The sequence below is a fragment of the Medicago sativa genome, chromosome 4, assembly GCF_051527215.1.
Source record: "Medicago sativa cultivar Bolivia chromosome 4, Bolivia_mono, whole genome shotgun sequence".
Taxonomy (NCBI): domain Eukaryota; kingdom Viridiplantae; phylum Streptophyta; class Magnoliopsida; order Fabales; family Fabaceae; genus Medicago; species Medicago sativa.
In genome coordinates, this window is record NC_140752.1 from 93192187 (window position 1) to 93211191 (window position 19005).

Below are 19005 nucleotides of genomic sequence, written 5' to 3' on the forward strand. Positions count from 1 at the left end.
AAGCCACATTCTGCCGAACAAAAAGTTTCATTGTCCCCCAAAATATGACACCTAAACAAGTTATCATTGGTTGTTAACCGATTCAGAATCAAACGCCAAATAAAAATGTTAACCTTGAGCGACCGCCTTGAGCCACAACATATGATGGAAATTGTCATTGCGAACAACTTTAGCAGAACTCAAGTTACAATAAGCACTTTTAACCGTATACCGTTGGGAAGAATGGATCTTTCAAACTCATCGGTCAGCCACTCCAACATGCAGAACAACATGAGACAACCTATCCACACACTCCCTCACTAAATCCTCCTCCCACACAAACAATCTTCTGCGCCATTTCCACGCCTCACCATTAACCTCCCAGCCTAAAAAGTGCATATTCGCAACAGTGGTTAATTTATTATCAGCCAACTCAAAAAGTCTATTAAAACAAGCTTCTAAAGTGAATCCATCAATCCACGAGTTATTCCAAAAACAACACAGACATCCCATCCCCCACCTTCATAGTAATATTATCCAACAACCACTGCTCATCTAACATGCCACCACCCCTTCTAATTTGATTCAAATTTTGCCACCAAACGGACCCCCCTCACCATATCTCGCACAAAGCACTTTATACTACAAACTCTCCCTCTCGTCCAACACCCTCCAAACTCATTTTTCACGTAAAGATAAATTAAACTCCTTTAACATCCTCACTCTCAAACCTACGTTCTCCCTTTGCAAACATAAATTATTCCATTTAATCCACGAAATCTTCCTAACAACCTCACAACCCCCCCTAAAAAATTGCTAAAAATAGAATCAAGAGAGAAAAAACGATACCTGAGGGAGTTTTGAAGAAGGAAAGAAAATAAATTGGTATGGAGGATATTACATACTTGAGAAGAATCAACCGATCCCCCAAAGAAAGATTTTTACTCTTCCAACCTAACAGTTTATTACGAATACGTTCAACCGAATGGTACCAAAACTAAAGCATTCGAGGATCACCATCAATGGGCAACCCCAAATACAAAAAGGGATTCTACCATGTTTCCAATTCACAACCAAAGTCGTCTCATGTAACCACGACTCAGTTGCATTAACCTCAAACAACATACTTTTGTGAAAACTAACATTTAAACCATAAATCTCTTCAAATAAAAGTAAATCTGCCTTCAAAGTTCTAACATTAGCCCAACTTTTTACACCAACCAGCAGGATGTCATCAGCAAACTGTAAATGAGAGACTGACACTACCTCCTGCGCCCCTACACCATAGCCAGTAAACAAACCATTCTCCACCAAAGCATTCATTCATCACGATATTTAAACCTTTAGAAGCAATTATCGATGCACTAATTTCTTAAAAAAAAAAAAAAAAAAAAACTATTGATGTACTGATAGTACAAATAGTTGCAATCGATGTGCTGGCTTTATGAATGCATGCAAACGATTAATGTAGGTAATCTAAATTTCACGATTGCAATTACTACTATTTTTTCCTTAAATAAAACTACTACTAGTATTTCTCACTCACATATCTTTCTATTTTTTTCAATTTATTTCTTAAAAGTCTTTGTTTTTTTTAGAATGAAAATATATTTATATAATGATAAATAGACATGGACTTTTTTTACACCTACATGACATCTGATTAATTAAGTTAATCATTGTTTTTTGACATGGATTGAATTAACCATCTAAAAAAATGAATCATATTTTCGCACGGAGTAATTATAGGTGGAAGAAACATTTTTGTATAATTGTGGGAGGGGATGCTTGTTGGTAAAGCAAATGCATGTTAGGAGTTTCTTTCTGATAGATACTGGATCGCCGACCCACTAATATTGGTTTCTTTCTTTCTTTCTTTCTTACAACACTCGTCTGCTGAGATTCATTCCTGTCCTTTTCATTGGGTACTATACAAATCGCTATCTCAATTATCACTCTAATATTTTTATCATGAAATGAAATCATCGATGCTTATTATATTAATTAGATTAATGTGTATGTGTGTGTGACAGAATCAGAAAATGGATTCGAGTTCAGGGCAGCAAGAATTCGATTATATGTTCAAATTGTTAATGATTGGGGATTCTGGTGTTGGCAAAAGTAGTCTTCTTCTCAGATTCACCTCAGATGATTTTGATGATCTCTCTCCCACCATTGGTTCGTTTCCTTTCATTCCTTAATTGATTTAATTCTATCTATATGCACTCTGTGATCTTCTCTTCATGCGTCTCCTACTATCTATCACAGGTGTTGATTTTAAGGTCAAATATGTCACGATAGAGGGTAAAAAGCTTAAGCTTGCCATTTGGGATACTGGTATGTATGTATGCTTATTAATTATTATTCACTTTTCATTTTTATTTTTATACCATTTTTAAATCCTTGTCCATTAGATTGGAGTTTTATTTATTTTGTAATCTTGTTATTGGTGGTGCTCAGTATGCATCCATCAACTTTTACCAATAATTAATCTTTAGCGGGGTCTTCCCTTGCAACCACATTTTTTCGTGGCTTGAAATGAGACCATGCTTAAGGGATCCAAATCCACTTTCACTTGGAACAATGTGATATTGGTTTTTAGATTAAAGGCCAATTGTATATATGGGGGAGAGACCTTTTAAATTGTCTTCCCAATACCCTATTTGATTGATATTCTACTTTTTTGTTTTACCAAATAATGCAGCTGGTCAGGAGAGATTTAGAACACTGACAAGTTCTTACTACAGAGGGGCTCAAGGAATCATCATGGGCAAGTTCCTATTCTCCCTTTTTTGCCTCTCAATTCTTCCAATAGTACATTTATTTACTGTGTTATGTGAAATGCCTCGAGTATTGATGACCGTGATATATTCAGTGGATAGAATAGGATGCCAATCTGGATTGCTGTATTCTTGTTAAGATTGCACTACTTAAGATATATTCTGTGATTTGCTTTGAATTATTTGTTTTCTGAGTAGGGCTAAGGCCAAAACTACTTGATGTTTAAAGCTTTTTTGTTGCCTCATGGTTAAATATTTACCTAAATTAATTCACATTTTACATTTTTTAAGTCATTTTTCTGACCTCTGCTGGGAATGTTTGCTGACCCAATGATGATATTGATTATTAGAATACTACTTCTATATCCATTCTTATCAAAATCGAAGCTTTAATGATTTAGATTCTCGTGAAAGTTGATATCATTCATATTGCTTGGGAATATCAGCCAGTATATCCTGGAAACAACTGATTTGTTAGTGAATTGATCTTTCATCTAATAATCTGTAGGATTCAATGGCCAAGTTGGACTTTCTTTGTTAGTGATGGGGTTCCCTGCCAAAATGACTGCAATATTTGTATTAGATGCAATCTGTTTAATGATCTTTGGAGTTGGGAGATGTCCTTTTCTTTAAGTTGATGCGTGTTGAAAACTTAGTTTTGGATTACCTGATTACCTCTATATTTTGTTCCCAAAACTGATGCAGTTTATGACGTAACACGGCGAGAAACATTTACAAATCTCTCTGAAATATGGGCAAAGGAAATAGACCTTTATTCAACAAATCAAGACTGCATGAAGATGCTTGTTGGAAACAAAGTAGATAAGGTATTCCTTTAAGAATTTTATGTCAAATGCTATCTTGTAATATTGCCTTGTATTCAAATCATGTCAGTGAATATGTCTGAGTACAAAAATTTATCCATGTATTTTTTGGCTTGCCTTGTTCAAAATCTATGTCATTCCAGCGCTTTAAAGTTTTCTTCCTTATAGAGAACTTGGAATTCAATCGTTAGCAAATTTTGGTTAGATCAATAGTTTAAAATCCTTCTAAGTAAATCGCAGATCGCGGAAAATAGCGGTTTGTTCAGACAATTTATGTATTTTCATTTTAGAGAGTACTGCAGAGAAGGAGGGTGAGGCAGTTTTTGACACTTCTGCTTATTTAAGGTGTTTTTGGATGAAGTATAACACTGTAGTTTTTATTAGAAGTTTCTTCCCGTCCATCTGTTATACAATTAAGTTGTTTTTCTAGTTTGCATTTGGTTACCAGCATGTTTCTGCAGGAGTTTCTTTTACATATGTAGAAGTTGGAGAGCTCGTTTGATCTTATGTACTTGTCTTTTCTTTCTTTTGTTTTGTGCTTTTGCTTCTGGTTCTTCTAGCATGATTGCTTATCCCTCCGGAAATGATAACTTTTAGGAAAAAAAAAAAATTGAATATCATTAGAGGAAAGTGCTTTTGCTTCTGGTTCTTCTAGCATGATTGCTTATCCCTCCGGAAATGATAAAGTTTAGGGAAAAAAAATTGAATATCATTAGAGGAAAGCGTATTAAACACTAAGTAAAAGAAGACAATGAAGAAGGTTTGTTTGCATCCTTTCATGTGGTATTTAATTTAAGTACATACAAATCATGAATTGCATGGACTCCATTTGGACTCTCAGTTTTACAATTCTAGCTTATATTGTTGAATGAGTCGAGTCAGCTGCACTGTTATCACATTTGTTTCTAGGTCTGACTTCTGCATTATATCAGAGCTTATTGCTGAAAGTTTTTTTTCTTGCCTTACATTATAGGATTTGACATGTGTTGGTTATATATGTTTGTGCTTGTATTTTCAGGAGGGTGATAGAGTTGTGACAAAGAAAGAGGGAATAGACTTTGCTAGGGAATATGGTTGCCTATTTATTGAATGCAGTGCTAAAACTCGAGTAAATGTGCAGCAATGCTTTGAAGAGCTTGTTTTGAAGGTACATTAACTGACATACATGCTGATTTACTAACCTTATTTTGGTCAGTAGGTGTGTGAAACGTAAATTCTCTTTGGGTGCAACCATGCATATTAGAAGGTGGAAATGTTTAATTGAAAGATGAGCCTGTGCAATTTCGGGAAAGGAGTGTTTTTCACACAAGTTCAATGGCTGACAATAAATGGATTGAGATACTAGTTTAATGCTTTATTTAATTTGTGATGAACAATGGCTGATGGTGACTGGGGATTTTTTTTTCTTTGGTTGCATGCAGGTTCTTGATACACCTAGCCTTTTAGCCGAGGGCTCTAAGGGAGTAAAAAAGAACATTTTTAAGGACAAACCTCAGTCTGATGCATCCACCAGCGGTTGTTGCTGAAGCTATTTCACTCAGAAGCAGCATTTCAAGAATCATGGTCTCCAAGAGAAGGGCATTGCATCCATTTTCATGGATTTCTAACATAATTTGCTGGTTATTTTAACATATGCAGAAGCCATTTCCAGTTTTCTAGGTTCCAACTTCCTGTTTTGTCTTGAATATGTAGATGTAATATAGTGACGGTCGTCTGCAATTTCTTGAAACTTCTTGTTTTTCTTTTAGTCACACATTAATTCCATGTGAAGACCTGTAAAGATGTGCTCTGAGTGTTGATGTTGCAGAGCTTGAGCAATAGTAAAAGCAAGCACTTAAGATAATCAAATAATAAGATTTGAACATATTGGACAAGTCTCTTGTCATCTTAATCTGTTGGAAAGTATCAAAAGAATGTTAACTAAATGACTATCATCTATCCAAGCCTGTTTCTAATATTTAGTTTGTGTATTTATTTACTCACACAATCACTTGTGAGAAGGGATAGAGCTTCTAATATTTTTCCAGTGCAGAGCTTTTTTATGATCCGTGTTTGAAGCCTGTACATTCCATTTTTCTTTTGTTCTTATTTATTTTGCTGCATCTGATTTGCAACAAATTGTTTTTTTGAAAAAACTAAAATAGCCCACCCAAATTGGCATTAGAGAGAATCGAAGCTGAGACCTCAAAGAGGAGCACACTTTCAGGTCCCAAGTCAATACCACCAGGTCAACCCAAGTAGGTTATTTGCAACAAATTTGTTGTTGTCTAATTGACACCAAATATTTCTTTATATGAGGCCTTAATTTTGAGCTGACATTATATTGATTTTTTTAATTTTTTTGAGAGGGTTTATTTTGATTGGTATTATACTCTACATAAACCTTATTTATTTTACTTCAAAAAAAAAAACCTTATTTATTTATATACAAATAAATAAATTCTCCTAAAAAATACATAAAAAATATATTTTTTTTAAACGTACATCACAATCTAATTTTAAAATAAAAGTGATTGAATATACTGTTAAGTTAAATTAATCTAAAACGTCACTTTATCATGCAAAATACAAAATGCAATTTGAAGTATTCTGAAAAAATAAAAATAAAAGAAAGCATTGAATATTTGATAAGGAGGTAGAAAGCAAAATATCAGGAAGTGAAGTGAAAAGTATGGTAGGTGCATGCAGAGCAGTAGCAGCACCACCCATTTCCAATCTTCCATTGCGAAATCATAAAACCATCAGAATTCAGAATTCTTTTCATCAGAACAAAAGCAAAGCTTTCAGAGCTCAACTTTCAAATAGACGCTTGTTCCTTTTCTCTATTCCCCTCTCTAGTTTCCTTTTCATTCCTTTTCCTGCTTTTGGTGAAGGTGACAGTGTCATTTCACAAGAGTATGACCCAGTAACTCGTTCTGAAAGAGATGCAAGTGCTTTAATCTCACAAAGAGTTTCTCGTGGTGTTGAGTTGTTGGAGAAAGGTAGAGAGTTGCAGGCTCTTGGTGACTTCAATGGCGCTCTTCAATACTTTTCTCAGGTTACCCAATATCCTTTCGTTAGGTTCTTGCTTGTTTATCTTCAATTTGGTAATGGATTATTGGATTGCTCTTGTTCATGTCTTTCGTTATTTGTTTTTTCTTTTTCCTTTTGTGACAAGACATGATATATGAATTGGCTTATTTGAGCTTATATAGATGACATAAACACATGGGAGACTGTTTACGAGCTTGTGAAAACAACTTGTAGCTTATAGGAAAAAATTGATTTGATTTCATCTAAAATAGACACTTATATGATACGCACTTATCCATCTAAGATTGAGATGTAGTAGATGTCACCATATCAATTTAGATTTTAGATTGCCATTGGCTTTTCCACCTTTACTGAGCAATCAATTAAGGGAAGTTTGGATATTCATCTTAGACACTTATCATACACGTTATTTCTATAATCCGAGAGATAAGGGTAAGCCTTAAATAGCCTATGATTGCAGGCCATTGGGGGAGCTTACATGAAAATATAAGATAAAAAAGTACTAGTTAAACTATCATAAGCTGTTTTTAGAAGTTCTTCCAAACACTCACACAAGTGTTTGGGTCATAAGATGAGCTCGAACAAACTCTCTTCCAAACACCCATTTTTAATAGAATCGCCCAAAAGTAAATGAATATTTGCTATCCTAGTTAAGTTTTACTGCTAGTATTACTAACCTACTGCTAAATTAATGCTTGAAGAGAAAAATTTACCCTCTTATTCTTCAACTCTGTTGGTTGTTTATCTGAGGCAAAGATGTCGCACAATGGCTATATTGTGAGCAGGGCCGGCCCATAGCCCGTCGAGGCTGGGCTATGCCACCGGGCCTCGATTTTTTTGGGGCCCGAAACATATTTTTTTTTTATATGCTAGGCACTTAATTAGTATTTATATATCGTTAGCGCGAATGAAATTTCAAATAAAACACAGAGCTTTAGTGGTGCGCCTACTTTTGGTTATGTTTGTGGTTGTGGGTTCAAATCCCACTAAGGTGATTTTTGTTAATAATTTTCTTTTTAGTGTCTTATTTAGGTTTTTGGGGCCCAAAATTTAAATTTTTTGTGAATCCTTAAAAATTTGAACAGGGCCAACAAATTTGTTAAGACGGCCCTGATTGTGAGACAGTTATATGTAGAGTGTCATTCAAAGTTCATGCCAAGAATTGGGACTTTACTAGAGTTCAATTTCAAACAAATGTAATATTGTTCTGTCAATGTAAGAGTGTATTATTTTTTGGAATCACTAGAGATAACAGAAATATATAATTAAACCGACTTTAGAGGCCTTGTGATTTGGAAAGTTCTCAGAGGAATTTCCACTCATCCACCTTGCAACTTCATGTGGCTAAAATTAAGCCTTGTTCATACATTACTTCTCGGGTACGAAATGAGTGACGTCGAATAGGTTCATTTTGTATTTGGTGGCTCGACCTCATCTATTTCATGGCATAACATGTCACACTCTAACCATCAATAAGTTTATGTTCATATTCTAACATGCTACCTGTTTTTGTAGGTGATTGAAAGCTACAAAGACCTAGCATTCTCTGAGTATGCAAGGGTAGGGAGAGCACTAGCCCTATATGAAATTGGTGACAGAGAAGAAGCAATAGCAGAGATGGAAGACGTTTCAATATCACTAAAGGGGTATCCAGGTAAGTTCAATTTCATAGCACTTTCGCAATAAAATCACGCTGTAGAAGAAAAATTATCGCTTTTCTCTAATGCTATTTTTTCTCTCGAGCAGAAGTACATGCAGCTCTTGCAGCAGCCTTATATGCAGATAAGCATGCTGCGTTGCTTGCTGAAAACCAGTTTACAATTGCAACTCTTCTTGATCCTCATTTTACAGATCTTTCATATGTTAGAGACACAAAGCACTGGCCTCCAAGTTTGATTAGTTCTCTGCAGCATTTCATTACACTATCTTAAGACCTTACATTATATTCATACGTTTTGTTTAACACATACTTTAGTAGTTATATGAAAACTTTCTCAGGTTTGGACCTTTATTACAACTTCAAATGTATACCCGTTTTTTCTTTTTTACATTATTTTCTACTTCAACTCTTGTGGTTCTGAAATGTAAATCAACTGTATTTTTTTTTTTCTTCCATGGTGTCTTTGATGTTGCATGGGAAATTTTTTAGCTTCTAATTTGTAAGCTAGTATTTGTTCAACTCTAATGTTAACTTGTTCTATTACCTGCCTATTGGGAAAAAATGTGCACCTCGAGTTATCATTATTAGTATTGCCAAAGGAATTTTTGAAATTTGATCGGAGGAGAAAAAGATAAAAAAGAAAAGAATAATTGAAACACGAAATTGCCCTCGTGTTTAATGAAATTACTGAGTGGATGTGACCCTGTTTTTACCTCTATTTCTGTTGAACCGCAAATGTTTGTAGTTAGCGGAAGAATAAAAGTCCACTTTCTGATTATTTCAAACCATCGAGTTATAACCCCTTTCTCATTGGAATTTGTACAAAATCTGCAGCCAGACATTTTTGGATGTTGAACCTTTCATAAGTTTTGTTTGTGCATAAAGTTACAGGACATTCGATTAAGTCTAAACTAAGTGATTGGATTAGTCCATGGAAAGAAATTGAATAGAACCCAAGACTTTGTTTGGGAGTTTGGAGGGGAAGGGAGGGGAGGGCTTTGGGGGGTTGGAAATATATAGAAAAATGGACAAAAAATTCACATTTTTTGAAAGAACAGTTTTTTAGAGAATGATAAACTAATACATTTTTTAGAGAATGATAAACTAATACAACATAGATTGGATTTGAAAAATTCATATAAACCCTTCATAACCCCCCAAAAACCCTCCCCCAATACAATTTTTGAATTCCCCCAAATGAGGGAGATTTTTTATTATGAGTAAAAAATTATGAGTAAAAAATTAACCTCCTAATGTCTTCTATTTCTTCCACTTGCTCTTTCATTTTTTCCAAAACCCTCCCCTCCCCTCCAAACTCCCAAACAAAGCCCAAGTGAAAACAACCGAAGGACATCAAGTGCATTTTAAGCAGAAAGCCTAGCCTAACTAAGAACTAAGGCACCGGTATCTCTTTCAGCCAGTTAATTTGAACTTTTTTTTTAACGTAAAAGTAAAATATTTCACAAGACTACAAGCTATTATAAAACCATCGTTTGGTTTCAATTAATCACTCAACTTATCCATAATCTTATCAATCATATTTAAATAGAAGCTGCAAAATGTAGTTTTTGAACATGGATCCAGCACAAAACAACCAACGTATCATGGTTTTTTGTTAAATAAGGAAGCGTCTCGTTTTACTTTGCAACATTCAAGCTCGATTGACATTAAGCTGAGGCAAAAGTTATTTCCTGCGTGTAATATACACCAACGTCATATATCAATGCTGCAAGAAACCGCTACCATCCCCTTTTCTTAATTTCACTGAACAGTGAAAGAACACTTTGGTTCACAGATTTTATGGAATAAAAGGTGACGTGCCTTGTTGATCTGACCGGAAACAGATATTTGTAACCAGGCGCAGTTTGGTTTTGCCATCTCAAAAGTAAATAACTTTTAAACTGTGTTGCACGGGTGCGGGTACGGTACCCGGTACGGGTGCGGGATACGTCATTTCTCAAAAAACAAAGGTACGGGTACGTTACGATAATTTTTTTTTTTAATTTAAAATAAATAACATTGCATGAGAAAATTATATTGCTCAAATGACGACAAAAATTCAACCAAAAAAAAAATTACAACGCTAAAACATCCAAATTGAAAAACTAAAGTACCGGATAAAACTTAATAACTATGCATGAATAGGAAAAATCACACTCCAACTGTGTCGATATCACTATTTCCTTCCTCATCTTCAGTAAAATGACTAGCTTCAATGCTATTAATTCTCATAAAAGGGCTTGTTTTTCTCAAAAAAAAAAGGGACCGCGATTGACTGCAGTCGCAAAAACACGCAGTCACTGCAGTCGGCTAAAATCAAACCGTTCAATTCATCAAAGGGTTGTCATTAATTATCATCCTCTCTAACAACACACAAAGAATCAAAATCCTTTCTCTTCTCCCTCCATCCCTTCTATTTCTCCAACAACTGCAACAGATGGAGCCGTGCAACCCAAAATGGACTGAGCAGTCAAAATTCTATTGGAACTTTTTCTTCCTCTTGCTAAAAAAAAAATCCTTGCCTTCCACTACCCAAGCTTATTACTTCCTGCTCTCATGAAACAGTAATTGCCCAAACGACACCAACACTGATTTTGTGAGTTATTGGACTGAATCAAACACAAAAGAAGAACTCATAACCCACCATCAATTGTAAAATTAAACATTTACCATGTTTTCATACAATCCCTAATCATTAACACAACCAAAAAATGAAATCAGTTTTGAAATGAGGAATTTACAGATGACGATTTTAACATAAAAAAAGCTTCAATCGAGTAACAAAAGTAAGATGTGGGTTGATGAACACAAATTCAGGGTTAGCGACGAGATTTGAGAACGACACCGCAGTTGGCAGTTATGGAAGAAGAGGGATCGGAGATGAGCCGCGCCGGTAGGTGAGGACGGAGTTCCGTCGACAAATACGTTGGGCTCAAAGGGAGGAAGATGGATCATCAGCTTGCTGGGTTGGAGAGGTGGAGACGTGGAGGAGAAAGGTAGAAAATTGACAGATTGGATTTGCTGTGTTGTGGTTTTTGAGTGAAAGTGAATCTGAAACATTGCTTTGATCCAATGGCTGCAGTTAATTTAACTGTATGACTGTATTATTATATTGACTGCAGTCAATCACATTCCAAAAAAAAGAGGATATGCGTGGAGTTAAGTTTGACTTTTATAAAAAAACAAAAAAAAACTATAATTGCTCCATTTTCTCCAAAAAAAGAGGATAAACGTACCCAATCAGTACCACTGCAGTACCCCGGCCGTACCCAACCATTAAAAAAAAAGAAAAAAAACCCTGGTGCTTCATGGGTGCGTACAGTACGCGTACCGTACGTGTACCAGTACCCGCGCAGTACCCGGTACGGGTACGTTTAGCAAAACGGAGTACCCGTGCTTCAGAGCTTTTAAACAAAGAAAAGCCTAAAATTTATATTTCTGCTAGTTCAGTTCAAGTAGATTTGCATTAAGCTGATAGTTTTCAACCTCAAGAGTATAAATAGCGAATGGGTAACAACAAGTTGTCAGTCTCAACAAATTCAAGTAAAAGGTGGCAATGAGAATGGGTACAGTATTAAACCATCAAAATCCCTATGCAGATAATCCAAAAAGGCGAAGGCAAAAATCACAGGACTTATACAAAAACTTCAAATTGAGACTGCCACAAATCTAGGCATATTGCAACTCAGTTAGATTTCACGTGCTGAAGAACAACGTTGTATGCTTCATGTTCCTCGCCGAAATCCTACAAAAATGAAAATAGTTAAGCATACATAAACGGAAGATGAAAACAGAATCCAAACATTTCTATTCCGGATGAAAAACATACCTTGACAACCACACAGGAGCAACCAGTTACCTTCCTAGCTTTTCCTTCTGAATCAATTTTGCACAACTGCATGAAGGTGCGTCACAAAATCAGTACAAAAGAATGACATAAGATTTTGAAAGCATAAAAAAAAGACCAAGACAATAACTTCTGAATTTAAGGCAAAGGTATAAACATATAGATTAAAATAAATGAGGTTACAGAGTTCAGAGAGGATACAGGGTAAGAGGGGTACTCTAAACAGAAACACATCACAAAGAAAAACAAAACCAATATAAAACAAAAGGCAAATACAGTACAAGCTGCCGAACCAGCCTCCCCAGACCCAAGGAATACACCAGAAACAATAACTGAACAACATTCATAATCTAAATTTGAGAACTGTCCACCGCTCTTGACATTCAAAGGTTGTACACTATTTCTATGGATTGGAGGAGTCTGATGAGAAAGATTTATCATTTCATGCATCACAGTTAGGAGGTTTAAGTAAGTCACATCTATAGAGAAGCAATTTATAAAATGTTATTGCTTATTGGTGCTCGGTTTCATTAATTGCTTATTGGCACCTCTCATGATTAGGGTCAGGATTTGCACCACGATGTTGAGGGAGATGTCACTCCCACCCTTATTTTAAAGTAATTCATGAATTTATCAAAAAATATATAATTGAGAATTGTGGTCAAATATGTCATAAGGAAATGGATTGATCTATGTTTATAGTAATGCAAGGGCACTTACACCAGCCCATTCTCCAAGGGTCTTTGCATTTGGAACAGTCAACAAACTGACACTGTGTTCAGCACAAAGGGCTTTCACCAACTTGACGTAATCAGGTTGGTCACAATCCTCAGCAAGAACACAGAGCTGTGCAGCATGCTTCTCAATCACTTTAGCACTTTCATGAAGACCACGTGCAAGACCACCATAAGCGCGTGACTTTCTCAACACAAGCTGAACTGCAGTCATAATATCCATTGGCTCCCCTGGAATTCCAGCTGCAGCAACAACTGGCTCAGCTACAACAACTTCTTCTTCTCTGAACAACAAAATGTTTATCAACAGTCAGAAAATTAACAATGAATATCTTAAAAACTCAAGACGCACACATGGATAAGCATTGCACAACAAAAAGTTTCTCTATAGTCGGCGAGATTCACGTGGTTCAAATCACAGAAACAGAAAAGTGTCTACACTAATACACAGCAGTTTATAATAACTTTTTGATCTGGGATTAAGGCCTCATTAGCTTCATTTGACCATAATTATCCTCATAATCAATGATCGCAATGCAACCACAAATTAAATTTTTTAATTTCATTTTGAAAAATAGTTTTGAAAATTAAATAAATACTAAACTGTTATCTGTGTTCTAAATTTCTTATAGTTACTACCGAGGGCTATGACTATCAGATCCAACTATTTCAATATCAGTACTTAAAATTAAAATCAAATCTATAATGCATTTGAAAGTTTACAAACGCAGTTCATGAAAGAAAATAAAACTATATAGATTCAACAAAAAATTGCAAAATAAGATAATGAATAGACCATTAACAAGTAGAATCTCACAAACAGGTAAATTAAGCAAAAATAGACATACCCAGACATAATTGCAAGTTGATTTCAAAGAGAATCTTGTTCCTTTCTGCACAAAACAAACATTAAAAAAACAAAGTGAGATTTGGTTGTGGGTGATGAAGAGGGATTGATTAAGAGAAGGAGAGAGTGACCTTTTTGTTGAAGACGATTGTGCCGCCGAAAACCCTAGTTCTGCAAATGCTAGTGGTGCGAAATCGGCAGAAGAAACAATTTATAAGAGAAAAAGCTATAAACCCTAATGTTTGGCGTGAAAAGTCCCAACTGTCCCTAATGTTTACGTACTCCCTCCGGTCACTATTATAAGCAAATTTTAACTTTTTAGGTTCATTCAATAAATGATATATGTGGTCTATATTATAGACCACATACATCATTTATTGAATGAATCTAAAAAGTAAAAATTTGCTTACAGTGACCGGAGGAGTATGTTTTTTAAAGTAAAAATTTGCTTATAGTAGTGACTGGAGGGAGTATGTTTTTTAATTCAGTTTTAATTCCTATTAATATTATTTTTTTTATAAAAAAAAATTAGGGTGAAGAAATGATACCTCACTTTAAGGAGGTAAAGACTTTATACTCAGAAAACACATATGTAAATATTTATTTATTATTTAATTATATTTATCTCTCTAAGGCAATGACAAAGTCCAAAATTCCTATATTCCTATTACTAATAATTTGTTACCATCCTTTCTTAAAAAAAATAAAATAAATTTGTTACCATCCTATGCCACTGATTTTTTTTTTTATGCAATTCTCTATTACTATTGAATTGAATTGTGTTCCCTCTGTATTTTATTATAAGAATATATTTTTTTGACGTTCTTGTGAGTATGATTCAATTGATAATATGCATAGGTCAAGGTTCAAACTCTAAATTACCCAATTATTCACCTTAAAATGTGAAATTTTAGGTTACTTTGACAAAAATAAACTATATTCTTTGGGCGTCTAGAAGCGTTGACGACAAACTAAAAAGATATTCATTAACCATAATCAAAGAATTTAAACAATTGTTTGATACTTGAAACTTGTAAGGTTATCTGCACAAGCATTGCTTTCATGAAGAGTATGCTTTAAAACAATAAACTTGCATGGTCATTGTTTTCCCAAGTCAACATAATTAATATATATTTCAAAAAAAATAATACTAAAATCAGTATATACATATACATAACTAACATGCACAAGTACAAGAATCTCCTAAAAAACAGATGCACAACTACAGGAATCATACAAAATGCACGAATAATTTTATAGCTAAGCTTTGAGATTCTTAGCATTATGTTTCTCACTTCTTATTCATATCAGCCAAAACAAAATGAAACTTTGGACAATAACGGTTAAAATCTAATTGTCAAATTATATCACACGTTGAGCTAAAAAATGGCACTTCTATTACATAATGATATTGTATCCTTGTATGTACATTTTGTACAGGAGTTATAAAAGCAAATAATTCTTACACATGAACATCTAATTCAAAAATTAAAAATAAAAGAAGAAAAGTTAGTAGAAGTTATTATTTTGTTGTCACACCAAGTATCAGGAACCAACAAAATATAATCACAATCACAACCTTTCTGTATTAAAAACAGATTGATGCCCCCTCGGCGGTGTAACAGAATGATGACTAACATAATCTTCATTTGTCAACACTGGTGTTCCCAATCCATCTTCAGTACCAGCTCCAACATATTGTTGAACTACCAACACTGAAGCAATTGTTGCAAAATCAGATGATGCTAACAAATCACCAATAGCTCCTAATTCAGGACACTCACTCCAATCTGTTAGCCCTGCCGTCAGCGGCGATATAACTCCTTGTCCTCTCCCAACTATAAAAAGGCCAAATACATCACCCATAGACCTTATCGCCGCGACAGTTTCCTCGCCATTGTTTACAACCTTTTCAATATATGCAATTGAATCATCATTCACATGGCTCATTGTGAACCAATGCAAAAACTTCTCATCAATTTGCTTTTCACTATCTTCTTCTGTTTCAACATCTAATACTCTTTGTCTATTTACATTGTTATCACGGGTACTAATATTTTCGTTCATCGTTATTTCATCTCCAGGAACAAAACGCATCACGGTTAGACTTATTCCAGAATGTTCCGACATTCTCCAACCATAACTTAATGCTTCTCTATCATCTGGTCCTCCAAAAAACAAAACTGCTATATGATGAGACATTTGATCAGCTATCAGACGGTTTGAACTATTTAAGCCTCTATCTACTAGAATTCCAACCGAACAAGGCGAATTCGCTAATACATTTTGGTTAACAGTTCGAAATGCCATGTTTGTTGATTCCATTCCGCCATCAACTGTTTGTTGCTTATGAAAAGGGATGATTATAAAGGCGACACGCTTTTCTTCGGCTAAATTGCATATATCTTCATGCATTGTAGAGTAAGGGGAGATTGCTGTCAAAGGTTGGACTGATACATGTTCCGCGTGTTGTTCATAATTTTCAAAGGCATTGATAATGTGATCAGATTGAGCTTCCGTCCTGTTAAGAGCCGGGTGATCTGATTTTCTAGAGGTATGGACAATGAGTAGTGCTGACGTTCGACCGGTAAGTTCAACTAAATGGACAACATAGATACATATTGGCGACTTTTTTGTTGGATTTGAGGCTTCAAGGAGGTTGATCATTGTTGGAACATTTCTAGGGGTATGAATACACACTAGTACTCTAAACTCAGCATCTTTTTTTGACATTTGAATGGTTCTTCTTTTGTAAGATATCATTCCCCTTGATGGTCTATATATAATTGATATTCCAGGTACAATCAATCCAGTCATCATTATAGTTATAACCACCATGGTTGCAAATGCTCCCTCATCCAAAACCTGCATGGAATTAGTAATTTACGATCCGTTAATTGATATATCAACATGTGTGGATAATATGGTAGCCTAGTAGTGTATTATTGTACTATTATTATTTAACATCTACTAATAAATGGATTTAATTGATATGGAAGGATAAAATAAAGATTTTTTACACTGTCAATCAACTATAATTGTTGCTTCATTAAAAATATTCGATTCCAACGATATTAAGTCATATGAAAGATAGTTTGTTATTGATTAAAGTGTAAATAAAACTAGTTTTACACTGACAATGCAGTAAAATTAATCTCACCTTTTGATCCCTACCGATGTTAAGAACAAGAATTTCAACAAGGCCTTTTGTGTTCATGAGCATGCCAAGTGCAGCTCCGTCAGAAACTGACATTTGATAACTAAGAGCAACAATTAAAGTTCCAACCACTTTGCCAACACAAGCCAAAATAACAAGAAGGATTAAAATAGCCCATGTAGCAGCACCATCGATGAGGCCAACGTTAGTCTTTAGGCCACTAATTGCAAAAAAGAGAGGAAGCAAAAGTCCAGAAACAAAGTCCTCAAGCTTTTCAATAAGAGCAAAACCAAGTGGTCCAGTTGGAATAATCAAACCAAACACAAAAGCTCCAAAAACAGAATGAGTTCCAATAGCATCTGTGATGAAACCTGATATCATCACACCTGCTAGTATCAAACAAATATAGAAATCGCTAAACGTTTCGCCTTCTGGTGTTTTCCTTATTATCCACATGATTATTGGTCTTACAACAAAAACATTAAAAGCAACAAATGCTGCACTTGACAGCACAACCATTATAGAAGCCAAAGTAACTTTTTCATTCTCTGCCATAGCAATTGCTATGGCCAAAAGTACCCATGACAAAACATCATTAATGAGTGCAGATGAAAGAGCAACCCTGCCCAACTCTGTGTTGATCAGTTTTAGCTCTGCAAGGATCCTAGCAAGAACAGGAAATGCAGTAACAGAAAGAACAACACCAAGCATTAGAACAAAAGCTCCTACATAAGCTTTCTCGGTGTTTTTTATCAAAAAGATGGAAAATAGTGCTCCTGTTCCGAATGGTAATATCATACCAGCTACTGCTATGGTAACTGATTTTCTACCAATGCGTCGTAGTGCAGATGCATCCATGCCTACTCCAACCAAGAATAGAAAATATAAAAGACCAACGTTTGCCATTGTTTCAATCACCATCACACTTCTTAGAGGAAAAACAGCATCTGCAAATGTTTTGTTTCGACCAAGAACAGAAGGACCCAATACTATCCCACCCTGCATCCATACAACATACCATGTATATGTAACAAGATAACTTTACCAATATTTATGATCTTGAATAAAATGATTTTACGAATATGATACATCTAAATGGTGGGATCTTAATTAGACGTCCCTGTAAAACTTTTTTACATTAACGATGCATAAAAAATATTCTAAAAAAAACTAACCAAGATTTCAGCTATAACGCGTGGTTGACGAATGGGCTTGAGTATGAAGACGAAGATTCGAGTGGCAATAACAACTAAAATAACTTGTAGAATGAAGAGAGGAAGAGCATAGTCTAAAGGGTTATCTCCTTGCCATATTCCATTTGTTGTTATCATAGTTGGTGAATAACACACCATCTCATCTGCGGTTGCGTTCATATCTCCCATTTTTTTTCTTCTTTTCTCAATCCAATCACCTCTTGTATATAGAAATATATTTTGTCACCACTTCCTTTTATGTTTAATCCCAATGCATAGATTAGCTAGAGAATTTTTTTTCCTTTCTTTTTTATGATTTATATATGCATTGCCTTATTATTACCAAGGCACAAGCAACTTGGATTATGCATGAAACATTATCAATGAGTTTTGCAGGAAAAAATGGAACCAAGAAATTGAGAGGATGCAAGAATGAGAGGAAAATCTTCTGTTTTTTTTTTTTCTTTCTTGGAGAGGAAAATTTGGAACGTCAAAAGGGAGAGCTGAAAAGAAGTGCACGTTCATTTTGTTTTGGTGGTTGTCCACTCCTAGTGGAAAACTTTAGTTGATTTCCATGGCTATATGTGGTGTATATAGGTCTCTATTTTAAGAAAAATTAAATAAATATTGCTAGTTAATTAGTGGAGGCACAAAATAGGTGAAGTGTGTCTTAATTGGTAATTCCTTCATGTGAGATTTGGGATTGAAATCCACTATATTTATTTTAGAAAATATAAATATAAAAAAGTTTATAATTTAAATAATAAAAATATGCACATAGAATTTGGAATTTTTCATTAATAATTTATTGCTTTTTCCCTCCAAAAAATTTGTTTGTTGTTAACTTATGAATTATAATTTTTTTATTTTTTTCAAAATAAAGAAGGATTCTATCTTTTTAGGTAAGAAATGAGGCTTTAAATCATACATGAGGTGTGGTTCTATTTTCTT

General features: G+C 34.7%; 4 protein-coding genes across 4 annotated transcripts; 2 read left to right on the forward strand and 2 right to left on the reverse strand.

Moving 5' to 3' along the window:
• Nucleotides 1–1753: 1753 nt before the first annotated feature.
• On the forward strand, nucleotides 1754–5457 carry LOC146933902 (ras-related protein RABC1-like). The gene is made up of 7 exons (XM_085705706.1): nucleotides 1754–1904; nucleotides 2013–2157; nucleotides 2248–2316; nucleotides 2684–2749; nucleotides 3465–3586; nucleotides 4602–4730; nucleotides 5005–5457. Exons 2-7 carry the CDS (start codon nucleotides 2022–2024, stop codon nucleotides 5107–5109), a joined length of 627 nt encoding a protein of 208 aa, XP_085561832.1. The 5' UTR covers nucleotides 1754–1904; nucleotides 2013–2021; the 3' UTR covers nucleotides 5110–5457.
• A 755-nt stretch (nucleotides 5458–6212) lies between these two features.
• On the forward strand, nucleotides 6213–8633 carry LOC146933903 (uncharacterized). Its single transcript, XM_085705705.1, has 3 exons — nucleotides 6213–6620; nucleotides 8132–8270; nucleotides 8363–8633. Exons 1-3 carry the CDS (start codon nucleotides 6255–6257, stop codon nucleotides 8545–8547), a joined length of 690 nt encoding a protein of 229 aa, XP_085561831.1. The 5' UTR covers nucleotides 6213–6254; the 3' UTR covers nucleotides 8548–8633.
• A 3088-nt stretch (nucleotides 8634–11721) lies between these two features.
• On the reverse strand, nucleotides 11722–13889 carry LOC146933904 (small ribosomal subunit protein eS12-like). The gene is made up of 5 exons (XM_085705719.1): nucleotides 13836–13889; nucleotides 13706–13750; nucleotides 12844–13141; nucleotides 12106–12171; nucleotides 11722–12021 (listed from the first exon to the last, which is right to left on the reverse strand). The coding sequence occupies exons 2-5, from the start codon at nucleotides 13711–13713 to the stop codon at nucleotides 11962–11964; spliced, it is 432 nt and encodes a 143-aa protein (XP_085561845.1). The 5' UTR covers nucleotides 13714–13750; nucleotides 13836–13889; the 3' UTR covers nucleotides 11722–11961.
• A 1157-nt stretch (nucleotides 13890–15046) lies between these two features.
• Nucleotides 15047–18614, reverse strand: LOC146933905 (cation/H(+) antiporter 15-like). The gene is made up of 3 exons (XM_085705707.1): nucleotides 18037–18614; nucleotides 16865–17860; nucleotides 15047–16569 (listed from the first exon to the last, which is right to left on the reverse strand). The coding sequence occupies exons 1-3, from the start codon at nucleotides 18241–18243 to the stop codon at nucleotides 15277–15279; spliced, it is 2496 nt and encodes an 831-aa protein (XP_085561833.1). The 5' UTR covers nucleotides 18244–18614; the 3' UTR covers nucleotides 15047–15276.
• Nucleotides 18615–19005: the final 391 nt, after the last annotated feature.

Bases quoted from the DNA above. Each gene is read 5' to 3' on its own strand.
- LOC146933902 (XM_085705706.1), top strand. From the start codon at position 2,022: ATGGATTCGAGTTCAGGGCAGCAAGAATTCGATTATATGTTCAAATTG. The intron at 2,750-3,464 runs GCAAGTTCCTAT...AAACTGATGCAG, and splicing joins GGCTCAAGGAATCATCATGG to TTTATGACGTAACACGGCGA. The intron at 4,731-5,004 runs GTACATTAACTG...GGTTGCATGCAG, and splicing joins TTGAAGAGCTTGTTTTGAAG to GTTCTTGATACACCTAGCCT.
- LOC146933903 (XM_085705705.1), top strand. From the start codon at position 6,255: ATGGTAGGTGCATGCAGAGCAGTAGCAGCACCACCCATTTCCAATCTT. The intron at 6,621-8,131 runs GTTACCCAATAT...CTGTTTTTGTAG, and splicing joins CTCTTCAATACTTTTCTCAG to GTGATTGAAAGCTACAAAGA. The intron at 8,271-8,362 runs GTAAGTTCAATT...TCTCTCGAGCAG, and splicing joins ATCACTAAAGGGGTATCCAG to AAGTACATGCAGCTCTTGCA.
- LOC146933904 (XM_085705719.1), bottom strand. The intron at 12,172-12,843 runs GTAAGTGCCCTT...ACCTTCATGCAG, and splicing joins CCCTTGGAGAATGGGCTGGT to TTGTGCAAAATTGATTCAGA. The intron at 12,022-12,105 runs GTATGTTTTTCA...TCATTTTTGTAG, and splicing joins GCTCCTGTGTGGTTGTCAAG to GATTTCGGCGAGGAACATGA.
- LOC146933905 (XM_085705707.1), bottom strand. From the start codon at position 18,243: ATGGGAGATATGAACGCAACCGCAGATGAGATGGTGTGTTATTCACCA. The intron at 17,861-18,036 runs GTTAGTTTTTTT...GTATGGATGCAG, and splicing joins GCGTTATAGCTGAAATCTTG to GGTGGGATAGTATTGGGTCC. The intron at 16,570-16,864 runs GTGAGATTAATT...AATTCCATGCAG, and splicing joins ACATCGGTAGGGATCAAAAG to GTTTTGGATGAGGGAGCATT.